At 36.3% G+C, this 15,345-nt stretch overlaps 1 protein-coding gene and 1 pseudogene across 2 annotated transcripts in view; one reads left to right on the plus strand and one right to left on the minus strand.

Annotated features, from left to right (window-relative positions):
• The window catches only part of DDX10 (DEAD-box helicase 10), a 394,465-nt gene that overhangs the window by 13,161 nt on the left and 365,959 nt on the right, over positions 1-15,345 (plus strand). The window contains 4 exon segments of the mRNA XM_079101583.1: positions 356-476; positions 1,243-1,432; positions 14,566-14,575; positions 14,577-14,693. Coding sequence (XP_078957709.1) covers positions 356-476; positions 1,243-1,432; positions 14,566-14,575; positions 14,577-14,693 — 438 coding nt within the window.
• Positions 5,696-14,540, minus strand: LOC306638356 (V-type proton ATPase subunit G 1-like; annotated as a pseudogene). Its single transcript has one exon. The product of its transcript is annotated as a V-type proton ATPase subunit G 1-like (transcript).

Here is a 15,345-nt window from a genome sequence, read left to right on the forward strand (position 1 = left end):
AAGAACCTCTTCATGCTTTTGGGTCCTCACTTAAAGAATGGAAGTAATTCCAGTTTTTGAACTCGTTCTAAATAGAAAATCAAGTCTTGGAGCATTCAATTGATAGTTTTTCTTGGCCTCAAAATCCTGGGTTTGATTAAGAATCTAAAACTCTGAGCTTCCTATGTCTTCACTAAAAATGGTTATTACCTCATAAATGTGGATGTGCTACAGAAATGAGAGGGAGAAGTTAACATTTATTTGTAAAAGTATTTAAGCTGCTATGAAGAAATGCCATGTGAATGGCTTTGATAGTTTTGATACACAGGCTGCTTCAAGACATGTATGTGTAATCAAAAGAAATAATTGTCTTCAGGATCTGAAACATGAAGCTGAGAGGATCAACAACATAAATATACTCGTTTGCACACCAGGTCGACTTCTTCAACACATGGATGAAACGATATGTTTCCATGCCACCAATCTCCAAATGTTAGGTGAGTTAAATGAATTTCTAATGAGAAAAAGCTCACTTTGGAGAGAGCCGTCATAAATTTTAACGATAGAAATGTTATACTGGATAAATGTTGTGGTTAAAACCTGAGGAAAAACTTGCAAATTTTCTAGCATTTAGACTCTCAACCCAGAGAGAGCAAACTAGGCCTTTTTTTTTTTTTTTTTAAAGAAAACAGTATGTGTACTTCTATATATGAAATTAGGTGCTTTAGTATTAGGCACTACCAAGAATGTTTTAGTTTAGGTAACACTTCTTTTAAGCTTGAAATATCACATTGTCATGTTTTGTTCTGTGGTGCTGGGGATCAAATCCAGGTCCTTGCTCATGCTAGCCAAGTGTTCTACCATTGAACTTCATACCAGCCCGCAAATTGTCATTTTTAATACGAACTTTATTTTTACATGGGTACTTTTTTACCTGTTATGTATTTTAATAAACCTTTAACTTTTAAATACTTTTGGACCTAGGTAAAAGTCACTGTGGTAGTAAGAGTTCCTATGTCTTTTACCTAGTTCCCCCTGGTGTTTATCTCTTAGTTAACTATGATACCTTTGTCAAAAATAAGTTGACATTGGTATGCTGTGTAAATTAAACTCCAGATTTTGTTCAGCTTTCTTGAGTTTTCCTACTAATGTCCTTTTCCTCTTTTGGGATCTAGTCTATAGTACTCCATTGTGTTTAGGATACTACATTGCATTTAATGTTTATTTTAAATATTATAGTTTAACTTGCATGTTCCTTTTTAGTTCTTGATGAAGCAGATAGAATATTGGATATGGGCTTTGCTGATACCATGAACGCTATTATTGAAAATCTTCCCAAGAAACGTCAGACTTTACTTTTCTCAGCAACACAAACCAAATCTGTAAAGGACCTTGCACGCTTGAGCTTGAAAGACCCTGAGTATGTGTGGGTTCATGAAAAAGCAAAATACAGGTATGGACTCCTTGATTCAATCAAAACAACCAGTATTCTTTTTTAGTTTAAGAATTTGATATTTTATTTATTATTTTTTATTTTTTGGTACTGGGGATTTAACCCAGGAGGACTTTGCTGCTGAGCTATATCCTGAAACCTTTGTTACTGTTTTATTTTGAAACAGGGTCTCTCCAAGTTACTTAGGGTCTTGCTTGGTCGTGGAGGCTGACTTTGAAGTTGAGATCCTCCTACCTTAGCCTCCTGAGTCACTGGGATAATAAGCATGTGCCATAGTGCCTGGCAGAAATTTGGTATTTTAAATTATATTTTCTAGGATTTAAAATACTTTGTTACTATATGTGCAAATCCTAGTCTGTATATTGGTTAAAGTTACTCAAAATCTGGATGTATATTTTAAATGTGAGAATGCTCTAATGCAGCAATTCCCATTTCTATAAGATATTAACAGTTATTTTATCATTCACCAACTTTCCTCCTCCCCACTTCCATAGATGAAGAGAGTAAGGTGAGTTTCTAGATAAAGAACAAGTGTTATCTCAAAGGGAAACAGTTTTATTCACTGCAGGACTTCTCAGAACATTTGAATGTTTTCATGGACATTGTGACTTCACAAAAGAGTAGGCAGTAGATAAAGTATGCTACAGCTACCAGAATTATTTGGGTATAGAATCATTCTCTTCAGCAGTATTACACAGGACTAATGTGCTTTGGAACACATTTTATCAAATGCACCAAATATACTTTCTGTTTAAAATTATTCCAGCAACTGTTACTTTGCCTTGTCTTCCTAAAAACTAAAGTATTTTTGGTATTCAGATGATTTGGGAAAATGCATTTTAAATTGTGTTTTGAAACAACAACTAGAATGATATGTATGTCTTATATGAATCATTGTAGACTATGGACATAAGTGACTCCCTGAAGAAATGTTTTCCAGTGAATGTTGGATTCTGTGTTGAAGATATCAATATGGATTCAACTCTTATCATTATTTGTATTTTAAAATTTTAATTTCTTTTTGCTATGGTAATATTAGTCTAAAAAAAAAGGGTTGGTAAATGAATTGGGTTATCCTGTTTGAAAGTCCTTAAATACAGAAAATATAGATAAACAGGCCCACGTTGACCGTGTTGAAAATACGTCTGATTAAAAAAGAACCTGAGATCAGACTTCGTGCTTCAGGCGATCTTAATGGGTAAACTTTGGAGAATCCGAATATTGGTAGCTTTGGCTACCGAGAACTTAAAAATGAAATAGCAGATATTTGAGTAATTTCTTCCTTGGCTTACTGTTGGGAAGTCTTTATTCTTTTTGTGTTGAAATTACTATTAAAATTTGTTATTACTAACTTGATATTGTAGAGACTGATTGGAGATTACTCAGTTTGAGTAAATTTGTCAGAATTACTTATCCCTGTCTGTCCTCAGTTTCTGTAGGTAATAGTTATTTGTAAATCAGAAAGTTTTAGAAAAACTTGAACTCAAAGACTTCCATTGTATATTACAAAATATTTTGAAGCATAGTTCCAGCACTTATAAAAATGTGACTGTCAGAAAAAGTTTAGAAGGCAGATATGTAGCAGCATAATTTATATAACTGGCGGTTATATGATAATGACTGCAATATAGCAATATTCCAAATTGTGGAAGTGCTATAATACGTAGATGCTGTTGGGAATTTTGTCTAATGACATTATTTTCCCCTTTTAATAACATCAGTTTGGTTAATACATCATGAAAGATTATCATAAAGAATATTTTAAGGCATCATACAATGTTGACTCAAATTGTGAAGGACCTGAAGATTAAATTTAAAAAGTTCAGATTTTTCTCTCTGCTAAGCTCAAGCCCATCATCTTTGTTAATGGAGAAAAACTGAAAGCATTCCCTCCAAAAACTAGAACAAGACAGGGTTGCCCTCTTTTACCACTTCTTTTTTTTGTGTGTGTGTGCAGTGCTGGGGATTGAACCCAGGGCCTTGTGCTTGCAAGGCAAGCACTCTGCGCACTGAGTTATATCCCCAGCCCCCTCTTTTACCACTTCTATTCAACATCGTCCTTGAAACACTAGCCAGACCAATTAGACAGACCAAAGAAATTAAAGGAATACGAACAGGAAAAGAATTCAAGCTGTCACTATTTTCTGATGACATGATTCTATATTTAGAGGATCCAAAAAACTCCACTAGAAGACTAGAACTAATAAATGAATTCAGCAAAGTAGCAGGATATAAAATGAGTACTCATAAATCTAGTGCATTTCTATTAATAAGTGATAAATCCTCTGAAAGAGGAATTAGGAAAACCACTCCATTGGTTAGAGTTTTAATGGTGAGTCTTTTATCATCTTTTTACTTTGCACTTTGTATATGCCCTTAAATGTTTAGATTTGTCTTTGTAAGTAGTATATTGTTTTTAAGTTCTTCAAAACTAATGTGTGTGTGTGTGTGTGTACATGTGTGTGTACATACGTACATATATATATGTGTGTGTATATATATATATATATTTTTTTTTTTTTTTTTTTTTTACTGAGGATTGTGCATAAGGGCATTTTACCACTGAGCTACATCCCCCAGTCCTTTTTCTTTTCTTTTTAAAAATTTTTATTTTGAGACAGGATCTTGTTAAGTTGCTGAGGGTCTTGCTGAGTTGCTGAAGCTGTCACTGAATTTGTGATACTCCTGCCTTGACATCCTGAGTTGCTGGGATTACAGGTGTGTGCCACTGACCCTGGCCTCCACAATATTTTAAACCCCCAAAGTCACTTTTACTACTGTTTGAGACATCAGTATTTATTTGTGAGTTGCTGGGATTACAGGTGTGTGCCACTGACCCTGGCCTCCACAATATTTTAAACCCCCAAAGTCACTATTACTACTGTTTGAGACATCAGTATTTATTTGTACCTACCCAAATAATCTTCTTGCATTGTCATGCTTTCGGTTGATACTTTTTCCGAATTTCTTTATGGTATGTGCTTGTTAGTGAAATTGTTTTGCCTTTTTTTTGAAAATCTCTTTATTTCATCTTTTTTTTTTTTTTTTAATTTTTATTTTTATTGCAGTGCTGGGGTTTGAACCCAGGGCCTTGCTGCTTGCAGGGCAAGCACTCTACCAACTGAGCTATATCCCCAACCCTCATCTTTATTTTTGATGGCCATCTTGGCAGTTTTTTCTCTTTAGAGATGACTTTCTATTGTGTACTAGTATCCATTATTTCTCTTAAAGTCATCAGTTTTTTTTTTTTTTTTCTTTCCTTTGAAGGTAGTTTTTTTCCTTGTAAGAATTTCTTTTTTTTTAGCAAAATAATGAATGTGATATGTTACCTACACCCTACCCTTTCAGAAGGCAGGTGTCATAAGGGCAGGTTACCTTGATCTGCTCTGGCCTGGCAATTAGACTTTGAGACTTTTCTGTTTCTGAATGCCCTTAGACTTGAAGTATATCCCTGACTTACAGGGTATAGCCCTCCTCTGGGTCTAAACAGAAAAACCGGAGTATTTATTTATCTTGGCAGGCTCTGAACTTTGTAGCATTGTGAGACTGCCAAATTTTCTGCTCAGTACTGTAGTTTTCTAATAGTTGCTTTCCACTTGCCTTCCCTCATATTGCCTTGGGTGTTTTCAGTTTAGGAGCTGGTATACTCCTTAGGAGTAAATTCTTTTTTTCAGTTTATTTACATACATGGAGTATAACTTATTCTAATTAGGATTCCATTTTTGTGGTTGTACATGATATGGAGCTACACTGGTTGTGTATTCATGTATAAGGATAGGAAAGTTATATCCGATTCATTATATGATCTTTTCTATTTCCGTCCTCCCATTCCTTTCCTTCATTCGCCTTTGTCTAATCAAATGAACTTCTATTCTTCCTCTACTTACCATTCCTTGTTGCATCCACATATCAGAGAGAACATTTGACTTTTGTTTTTTTGGGATTGCTCAAGTATTAAAATTCGTGATGAAAAGGAAATATCATGGACACTACTGAAATACAGATGATAATCAGAAACTGCTTTGAAAATCTATACTCCAACAAACTAAAAAATCATGAAGAAATTGACAAATTTCTAGAGACACATGACCTACCAAAATTGAATCAGGAAGGCATAGAAAATTTAAACAATTCAATCTCAAGGAATGAAATAGAAGATGCCATCAAAAGCCTACCAACAAAGAAAAGCCCAGGCCCAGATGATTCTCAGCCAAGTTCCACCAGACCTTTGGAAAAAGACTCACATCGATATTCCTCAAATCACATCGATACTCTCATCGATATTCCATGAAAGAGAAAAGGAGGGAACCCTTCCAAACTCATTCTATAAAGCTACTATCACCGTGATACCAAAACCAAACAAAGACACTTCAAGGAAAGAAAACTTCAGACCAATATCCCTGATGAACATAGATGTGAAAATTCCAGTGAAATACTGGCAAATTGCATACAGAAACTTAATAAAAAGATAGTGCACCATGATCAATTGGGGTTCATCCCAGGGATGCAAGTTTGGTTCAACATATGGAAATTAATAAATGTAATACATCACATCAGTAGATGTAAAGACAAGAATCACATGATTATCTCAATAGATGCAGAGAAAGCATTTGACAAAATACAGCATCCATTCATGATCAAAACAGTAGAAAAACTACGGATAGTAGGAACATACCTCAACATTGTAAAAACTATCTATTTTAAATCTAAGGCCAACATGTTCCAAATGGAGAAAAATTGAAAGCATTCCCTCTAAGAACTGGACTAAGACAATTACTTTTATTTAACATAGTCCTTGAAACCCTAACCAGAGCAGTTACACAAAAGAAAGGTATTTTAAGGATACAAATAGGAAAAGAAGAGCTCATGATTTGCTGATAACATGATTCTATAGTTAGAAGATCCAAAAAATTCCACCAGAAATATTCTGGAACTCAATGAATTCAGCAAACTAGCAGGATATAAAATTAGCACCCATTAAATCAATTGTGTTCCTATACATCAGTGATGAATCAACTAAAAGAGAAATTAGGAAAAGTATCCCATTCACAAAAACCTGAAAAAAAGTATTTGGGACTCAATCAAACAAAAGAGGTGAAAGACCTCTACAATGAAAACTACAGAATTCTAAAGAAAGAAATTGAAGATCTTAGAAAATGGAAAGATCTCCCATGCTCTTCAATAGGCAGAATTAACATTGTCAAAATGGCCAAACTACCAAAAACATTATACAGATTAATGCATTTCCTATTAAAATTCCAATGACGTTCTTCATAGAAAAAGCATTTGAGCAAATCCTGTGGAAAAATTTCAGAAGCCATTTTCCTCCTTTTTGGGATAAGGGTTTATCTTTAGGTTTAGTGCTGCTACCTAGTCTCTTTCCTGCCTTGGAATCAGCAAACGCTGAGGGTTGTTGGGTGATAGTGAGGTTAATATGTGGCTTGCCTCAGCGCATTTCCATTTTCTTTAATAGATGAAGTCCTGGCTGCCTAGTTGCTCTCTGGATAACTTCTTAGTCTGTTTTATGTTTAATTCAGTTTTTTTAGTGGTATTCCATGTCAAAGGGTTAATCTGATACAAGCAGCTCCTTAATGACAGGAGTCAGAAGCTTTTTAACCTTATAATTTTAGCAGCTGATAATTATTACCTGATTCCATTATTTCATTAGAGTTCATAAATTTGTCATATTCTGAATGTCTTTCTTTAGCTGGAGTACTTTTGTCAGATAGCTGTTGTATGTGAACTGCGATTAGCAGAGGTACAGTTGTTACTGGAAAGAGAAGAGTAGAGTATGTCTGGTATAGTTCTTAGACAACCGAGTTGATTCCCCAGCATTTTCTGAAGATGACCATTTTTTTTAGTATCAAAATGAACTCAGTTAATGTTTAATGATGTCTCAATGAAGTGTTAATATGTAACTTATAGATTTTTAAACATTTTTTTCATCCTTCACACAATAGAAGTAACATTTAACATTTTCTCATCAGTTGCCCCAAACTTCGTGTTGTGGTTTGGGTATGAAGTGTTCTCCCAAAACTACTGATAGCGCAGTAACAGAGGCAAAATGATTAGATTACGAGAGCTATAACCTAATCATTCCATCCTACTTTGAGTGGACTGACAGGATGGTAACTGTAGGCAGGTGGAGCAAGGCTGGAGGAGGTGGGTCATTGGGGATGTGCCCTGGAAGGATTGTTCTTCCAGTCTCCATGCCCCTGCCATGAGAGGGGGGACAGCTTCCTTCTGCCTCTCCCTTCCCTCATAATGTGCTGCCTCACCTTGGATCCAGAGGAGTGGAGTTGACTGTCTGTAGACTTAGACCTCTGAAACCCTGATCCCCAGATAAACTTTTCCTCCCCTAAGTTGTTCTTGTAGGGTATTTTGGTCGGTAGTGATGCAAAAGCTGACTAAAACACTTGACTAAGAGGAGATCCTTAAATTTGTTTCCTGTGTACTTAAGACACAGCTTGGTAGTCTTTCAACTCTACTTTGTGGTGTTTTGGGTTCACCATCCATGTTTTCATTCTTAAATTCTTTTAGCAGAATATGGTATTTAAGTATTATAGTCTAAGTGTTAGTAGGGTGGTCACTGTGTTTAGTTTAGGCTTCTTATTGGACAGACCTTTTAAAGAGCAAGCATATCATGAATTCATACTGGTACTTATAAATTAAATTTAGGATTACAGGATTTTACTTAGCTTCATTTTTGGTAAGTATCTCTTCTGTTCCAAACACCTTTATTCCTAGAGACTTGTTCTGTCAGTCAGTATTTTTTACATTTTTATTTTTTCTAATTAGTTATACATGACAGAATGCATTTTGACATATCATACATAAATGGAGTATAACTTCCCATTCGTCTGGTTCTACATGATGTAGAGTGACACAGGTCATGTAATCATATATGCACATAGGATAATAATATGTGATTCATTCCACTATCATTCCTACCCCCATCCCTCTCCCCTCCCTTCACTCTCCTCTGTCTAGTTGAAAATATCTGTAGCCACCTCCACCAGGCCCTTGCTTATTGTGAAGTAGAATCCGCATATCAGAGAAAACATTAGACCTTTGGTTCTTTGGGACTGGCTTTTTCAATTAGCATAATATTCTCCACTTCCATCCATTTACCAGCAAATGCCATAATTTCATTCTTCTTTAAGGCTGAGTAATCTTCTGTTGTGTTTATACCACAGTCTTTAACCATTCATCCACTGAAGGGCACCTAGGTTGGTTACATACTTCAGCTATCGTGAATGGAGCTGCTATAAATATTGATGTGGCTGCTTCACTGTAGTATGGTGATTTTTAAGTTCTTTGGGTATAAACCTAGGAGTGGGGTGATGGGGTCAAATGGTGGTTCCATTCCAGATTTTCTGAGGAATCTCCATACTGCTTTCCATAGTGGTTGCACCAATTTGCAGTACCATGAGCAAATGTATGAGTGTATCTTTTCCTTCACCTCCTCATCAACATTTATTGTTGCATGTATTCTTGATGATTGCCATTCTAACTGGAGTGAGATGGAATCTCAGTGGAGTTTTGATTTGCATTTCTCTGATTGCTAGTGATGTTGAACAGTTTTTCATGTATTTGTTGATCAGTTATATTTCTTCTGTGAAGTGTCCAGTTCTTTTGCCCATTTATTGACTGGATTATTTGGTTTTCTTTTTTTTGGGTGTTAGGTTTTTTGAGTTCTTTATATATCCTGAAGATTAATGCTCTATATGAGGTACAGGTGGCAGAGATTTTCTCCCATTCTGTAGGCTCTCTCTTCACGTTCTTGATTGTTTCCTTTGCTGTGAAGAACCTTTTTAGTTTGATTCCATCCCATTTTTTGATTCTTGATTTTACTTTTTGCTCTTTAGGAGTCTTGTTAAGGAATCAGTTCCTAAGCCAACAGTGGAGATTTGCGCCTACTTTTTCTTCTGTTAGGCACAGGGTCTCTATTCTAGTGCCTAAGTCTTTGATCCACTTTGTTTTTGTTTTTATTTATTTTATTGTAAACAAAGGGGGTACAACTTGTTTCTCTGGTTGTACATGAAGTAGAGGCATACCATTTGTGTAATCATACATTTACATAGGGTAATAGTGTTTGATTCATTCTGTTATTTTTTCCTTACCCCACCACCCCTCCTACCCCTCTTTTCCCTCTATACAGTCCCTCCTTCCTCCATTCTTGAAATTGGAGAATGTCATGCTAAGTGAGATAAGCCAATCTCAGAAAACCAAAGGACGAATGATCTTGCTGATAAGCGGATGATGATGATACATGGTGGGGGGTGGGATGGAGGCAAGAATGATCCACTTTGAGTTGGTTTTTGTGCAGGGTGAGAGATAGGGATTTAATTTCATGTTGCTACATATGGATTTCCAGTTTTCCTGGCACCATTTGTTGAATAGGCTGTCTTTTCCCCAGTGAATATTTTTGGCACCTTTTTCTAGTATGAGATAACTGTATTTATGTGGGTTTGTCTCTGTGTCTTCTATTCTGTACCATTGGTCTATGTATGTTTTGGTGTCAATACCATGCCATTTTTGTTACTATGGCTCTGACATATAATTTAAGGTCTGGTATTTTGATGCCTCCTGCTTCCTTTGTTCTCACACGCTGCCTGAAGAGACAGTGGCTTCTTTCCCCACATTCAGATATCGTGCAAGTCCTTCAGGTTTGTTGGGCAGTGTCTTTGGTTTCTAAATACTCCCGTACCCAGATACACCTTGAACCTCTCAAAAATGCGGGCTCCTTTAATTTCCTTACCCCTCTACTCTGCTCATGGAGGGACCTCTGTGGTTGAAGCTTCCGGCGCAGTTTCACAGTGGTTGTGCCACTGGGAATTTTTTCTTTATTGTATTGAACCTCCTGTGTCCCCAGTCTGCTTTGACTGTCCACTTTTAGGTTCCAATAAAGCTGCCCCCCACTTTCTTTTTGTTCACCCACCTTGTGAAGAAGCTGCCTTGTCTGCTTTCTTAGTTTCATGTCATAGAGCAGCCAGGAATACAACCTCCTTTATTCCACTATCTTGGATCTACTGTCAATCAGTATTTTAAGACAGTTTCAGGATAATACCAACATTATTGTGATTACTTGCAAAAGTTTTTAATTCCTTTCCATTTCTTTTTCCTTATTTAGTAAAAATGAAACAAAGTCCTTGGAGATAATTCCTATGTTATTAAGCTATAAATTTCATATATATTTGGGCCTTTTTTTTGGTTACTGGAAATGGGGCTCAGGGCATTTTACCACTACATGCCCCAACCCTTTTTATTTTAATTAATTTATTTTTTTGTATGGCATAGTCTGTACTTTTAAATGATTATCAGTACATCAAATAATAACATGTAACAATTTCTTGAGTCCTATCATCTAGTATTTTTGATTAAAATAAACTAACAGCAGCCCAAACAAGTATGTTAGTATTTGTTGTTCTAACCCTTATTCAGAATGGATGACTTTAAGACTGGCTGCTGCTTCAGACAAGTTACAAATAACTATTTACTACTTTTTCATATATAAAGCCCCTGACTTTCAAGAAAGTATAAGGGGAAAAGATTTAATCCCTTTCTTTCTTCAAAGAATTTTTTTCTACTAAATCTAAGGAAGAAAAAGTCAACATTGATACATCTGTTGCCTGAGCTAGAAAGCAAAGGAAAACACATACTCATTAAATCTCTAAGAAGGGTGAGGTGAAAAGATGAAACCTTTGGATAAGGACTAAGGCTGTACAAAGAAGCTAGATTCACTACTGTCCAAAAGGGACCTAGATATCACAGAGAAAATAATTTAGCGCCTTTTGTAAGAACAGAACTCAAGCTCTGCTAAAGCTTCATATCCATACGACACTAGTGTTCTGAAGTGCCATCCAGTGAGCAGGTGCTTCCTCCTTCTCCTGTCCATTTGTTTGGTAGTTTTCGTGGATTTCTGGTCAGATGTTGCAGACAAAGGCCAAGAGATTATCCAAGACTTCATCCCTGTTCTGCTGGGAGTAGGTCTGCAGGATGGTCATCTTTTCCTGGGTCTCCTTTTCCACTTCACTATTGCAGTTGCCATGGGATCACAGTGCTGCAGCTTCCTTGGCCTTGAACTTTTTCTCCCTCTGCATGCAGTTCTGTTCAATTTCAGCCTAGCTTCTTTGACCTGCTTCAGCCTCTGGTTCTTTTGATTGCGGGCCTCCAACACCTTCTCTGCAGCCTACCAGCTGCTGGATCCCCTGCAACTGACTGATCATGACTGAGGTGACTTAGAATCCTAGGCAAGTGGCCTAACTAGGTGATGGCTCCTGGGTCTGCCCTCAATACTTTTTATTTTGACACAGGGTCTCACTAAGTTACCCAGGCTTGCCTCGAACTTGGTGTTCCCTCTGCCTCAGCCTCCTGAGTCTCTGTGATTATAGGCATGTACCACTGTACCTGGCTCATTTTGGAACTTTTTAATAAAACTTCACTCTTTTCTCATATTCTCCTGTGGCTATGACCTATTTATTTTTAAAAACTTTATTTTAGAGCTGGTGTAGATGCACAGCAAAATTGAGAGGAAGATTTCCCATGAGGCCCCTTCCTCCATTAACAACAACTCCCACTAGAGTAGCACGGTTACAATTGATGAACCTACTGATCATTCTTATTACCTGAGGTCCATAGTTAACATGAGCGTTCACTCTTGGTGTTGCACATTCTAAGGTTTTAGACAACTTTATGATTGCACCTATGTAATGTGATAGTTATTGTACAGTATTTTCATTCAGCGTCCTAAATATTATTTGCGCTCTGCCTATGTATTCCTTTTTCTCCCTTAGCTTTTGGCAACCACTGAACTTAATATCGCCATTGTTTTTTTTCGGAATGTTATATAGTTGGAATCATAACATACTGCCTTTTCAGGTTGGTTTCTTTGACTTAATAAGATGCATTTAAGTGTCTTCTATGTCTATGAATGATTCGAGAGCTTCTTTCTTTCCTTGTCCTCCACCCCTCAGGGCTTTGCACATGCTAGACAAGTGCTCTACGGCTGAGCTTTACCCCCAGCCCTGAGAACTCATTTCTTTTTAGTGCTGAATAATATCTTATTGTCTGGATGTGACACATGTTATCCATGCACCTACTGTGGGACATCTTGATTTCTTCCAGCTTATAACAGTTATGAAGAAAGCTGCTATAAACATCTGTGCAGATTTTTTTTGTGTGTATGTGTGGACATGTTTTCAACTCCTTTTGGTAAATATCAAGGAGCATGTTGCTGGACCAGATGGTAAGATTTGATGTTGTAAGAAATGTCAAACTTTCTGAGAAGTGGCTAGTCTGTTTTGCATTTCTAGTAATGAATGAGTTCCGGTGGTACATGTTCTTAATATCTTCTGTGATCATTCTTCTGGATTTTGGCCACTCTAATAAGTAAATAGCAGTATCTCATTGTTCTAATTTGCATTTCCTGATGACATAATGTAGAACATCTTTTCACATGCTCATTTGCTTCTTGTAGATCCCTTTTGGGAAGGTGTTTGTTAGATTTTTTGGCCTCTCCTTTATTTTAATCAAAACATTTTGCTCTTGCCAGGTGCTATGGTACACCCCCATAATCCCATGGCTTGGGAGGCTGAGGCAGGAGGATTGCAAGTTCAGAGGCCAGCCTCAGAATTCAGGCAGTCCCTAAGCAACTTAGCAAGACCCTCTCCCCCATCCCCCCCCAACACACACTGAAGAGTTGGGAATGTAGCTCAGTGGTAAAACACCCCTGGGTTCTATTCCTGATACCAAAGAACAAACAAAAACAACAAAAACTACATTCTTATTGTTGAGTTTTAACAGTTCTTTTTATATTTTGGAGAATAATCCTTTATCAGATGTGTTTGTAAATATTAAATTCTGTGACTTATTTTTCATTCTCTGGGCAGTATCTGCCATGGATCAATAATTTTTAATTTTAAAAATCATGATTTTGGCGTCATGTAGAACCAATTGATGTATAGTTTTTGGTGTCTGCCTTTGTTTTCTCCTTAATACAAACATACACACAGGTGTGTGTACATGTGTATATGTATACCTCCACACTGATACATGTTACTGGACTATGTATTGCTCTGCTACTTCTTCCTTAACACTGAGTTCCAGAGATCACTCCATAGTGATGAATGGATAATTGCTCATTCCTATTCACAGTTGAATACTTAATTGTGTGTTCCCTAGTGATGGACAATTGGGTTGTTCATTTTCTGTTTTTAAAATAATGTCGTGTGTCTTGTGTGTGGTGTGTGTGTGTGTGTACCATTGTACTTTAGGAATAGAAACATAAAGGTGGTTTTATTCAAAGAGTAAATGCATGTATATTTCTCTAATATTTATTAAAAAATTTCATTATTTAGTAAATTGAAAGACTACTTTGGTAAATACTTCATATCTGTCAACTAGATGTTACCTAATGGCAGTATCCATTTACTAGTTGTTTGTCCATCCCTTTGATTGTGTATTAACCCATTTAATTTATTTTTCAAAATAAGTTGCAGATATTGTCCTCCTAAATATTCAGCACTCATACCAACCATCAGTATTTATATATTTTCTTTCTTTGATATAAAATTACATACCATAAAATCTGTAAATTCTAAGTGTACATTTGCTGAATGTTGATGAATGTGTATATTTTTGTCACCCAAACCCAGTAAAATATAGAACATTACCATCAATCCAACAAGTTCTTTTATGCTGCTTTTTGTAGATGGTGGGTCCCTCCACACATTTCATAGTCATCCTTGACTCTTCATTGTCAGAAATGACCATTTTGAGTGTCTTTTGACATGTATTCTAGAAGGGGATTTTGAATGTATTTTAACACATGTTGAATTAGTCTCCTAAGGTTCAGTAGAGAAAAGGTGTGTGTAGAGTGGGGTAAGGAGGGAGGGGAGAGAATTTGAGAGGTATGCTATTGTTAAAATTTCCCTTTTTTTAGTGTGGATTCCAAAGGTACAATGCATCGTTTTCATTTATTCCCCCACATTTTTTAATTATGCATTATATTTCTACATAATGGTGGGATTTGTGGTTACATATTCATACATGCACACAGTATAAAATACAATTTGGGCAATATCACTTCCACAATTTATTTTTAATACATTTTTTTCTCTCAAATTTTCAAGTACCCCTGCTAACTTTGGAACAGAACTACATAGTTTGTGAGCTGCAGCAAAAAATAAGTGTGCTGTATTCCTTTTTGAGAAGTCATCTGAAGAAGAAGAGTATTGTGTTTTTCTCTAGTTGCAAAGAGGTACCAGCTGTTTATTTTTCTTTCTGAACGTACTCATGTTGAATCATTTCCTTTGAGATACCAAATTTCAGTTAGACAGATATTATATTGTATGAGACACATAGTGCTAGGTGAGGTGAGGAATTCATAGATAATGAGAATCCTGTGTTGTTGTAACAAATCCATGGAGAGACTTTGAACTCCATGAAGGCAGAACTGTCAGTCTTTAATATTGTGCTAGGTGCTAATGATCCTGGAAACTTATTAGTTTCCAATAAATATTGGTAGAAATAAACAGTTGTTAGTTTGGCTAAGCAGAGCCTTTCATAATCTGACCCTTTCCTACCCTTCATGAATATGGAACCAAATATGTCTCTCCTCCCCCCCACGCCTTCTTTTCCCCCATGCCTCTTATCTTTGTTCATACTGATCTGTTTGGACTACCCTTCCTGCATCCTTCACCCTCATACTGGATAAACTATTTGGTGTTCTTTAAAGCTGACCTCAGATGTTATACCTGAAAGTCTTTCTCTGACACTCTTTTTAGAATCAGTTGATCCTCTCCCTATTATTTTGGAATGTTTTGTTTATATTCTTACTTGGTTAATAAACTCTTCATGAATTCTTGCCCTGTGTTAGGAATAGGAGATTCAGAGCTGCGTAAGAAAACTTG

This window comes from Sciurus vulgaris (genome assembly GCF_902686455.1).
Source record: "Sciurus vulgaris genome assembly, chromosome: 11".
In the NCBI taxonomy this organism is placed as follows: domain Eukaryota; kingdom Metazoa; phylum Chordata; class Mammalia; order Rodentia; family Sciuridae; genus Sciurus; species Sciurus vulgaris.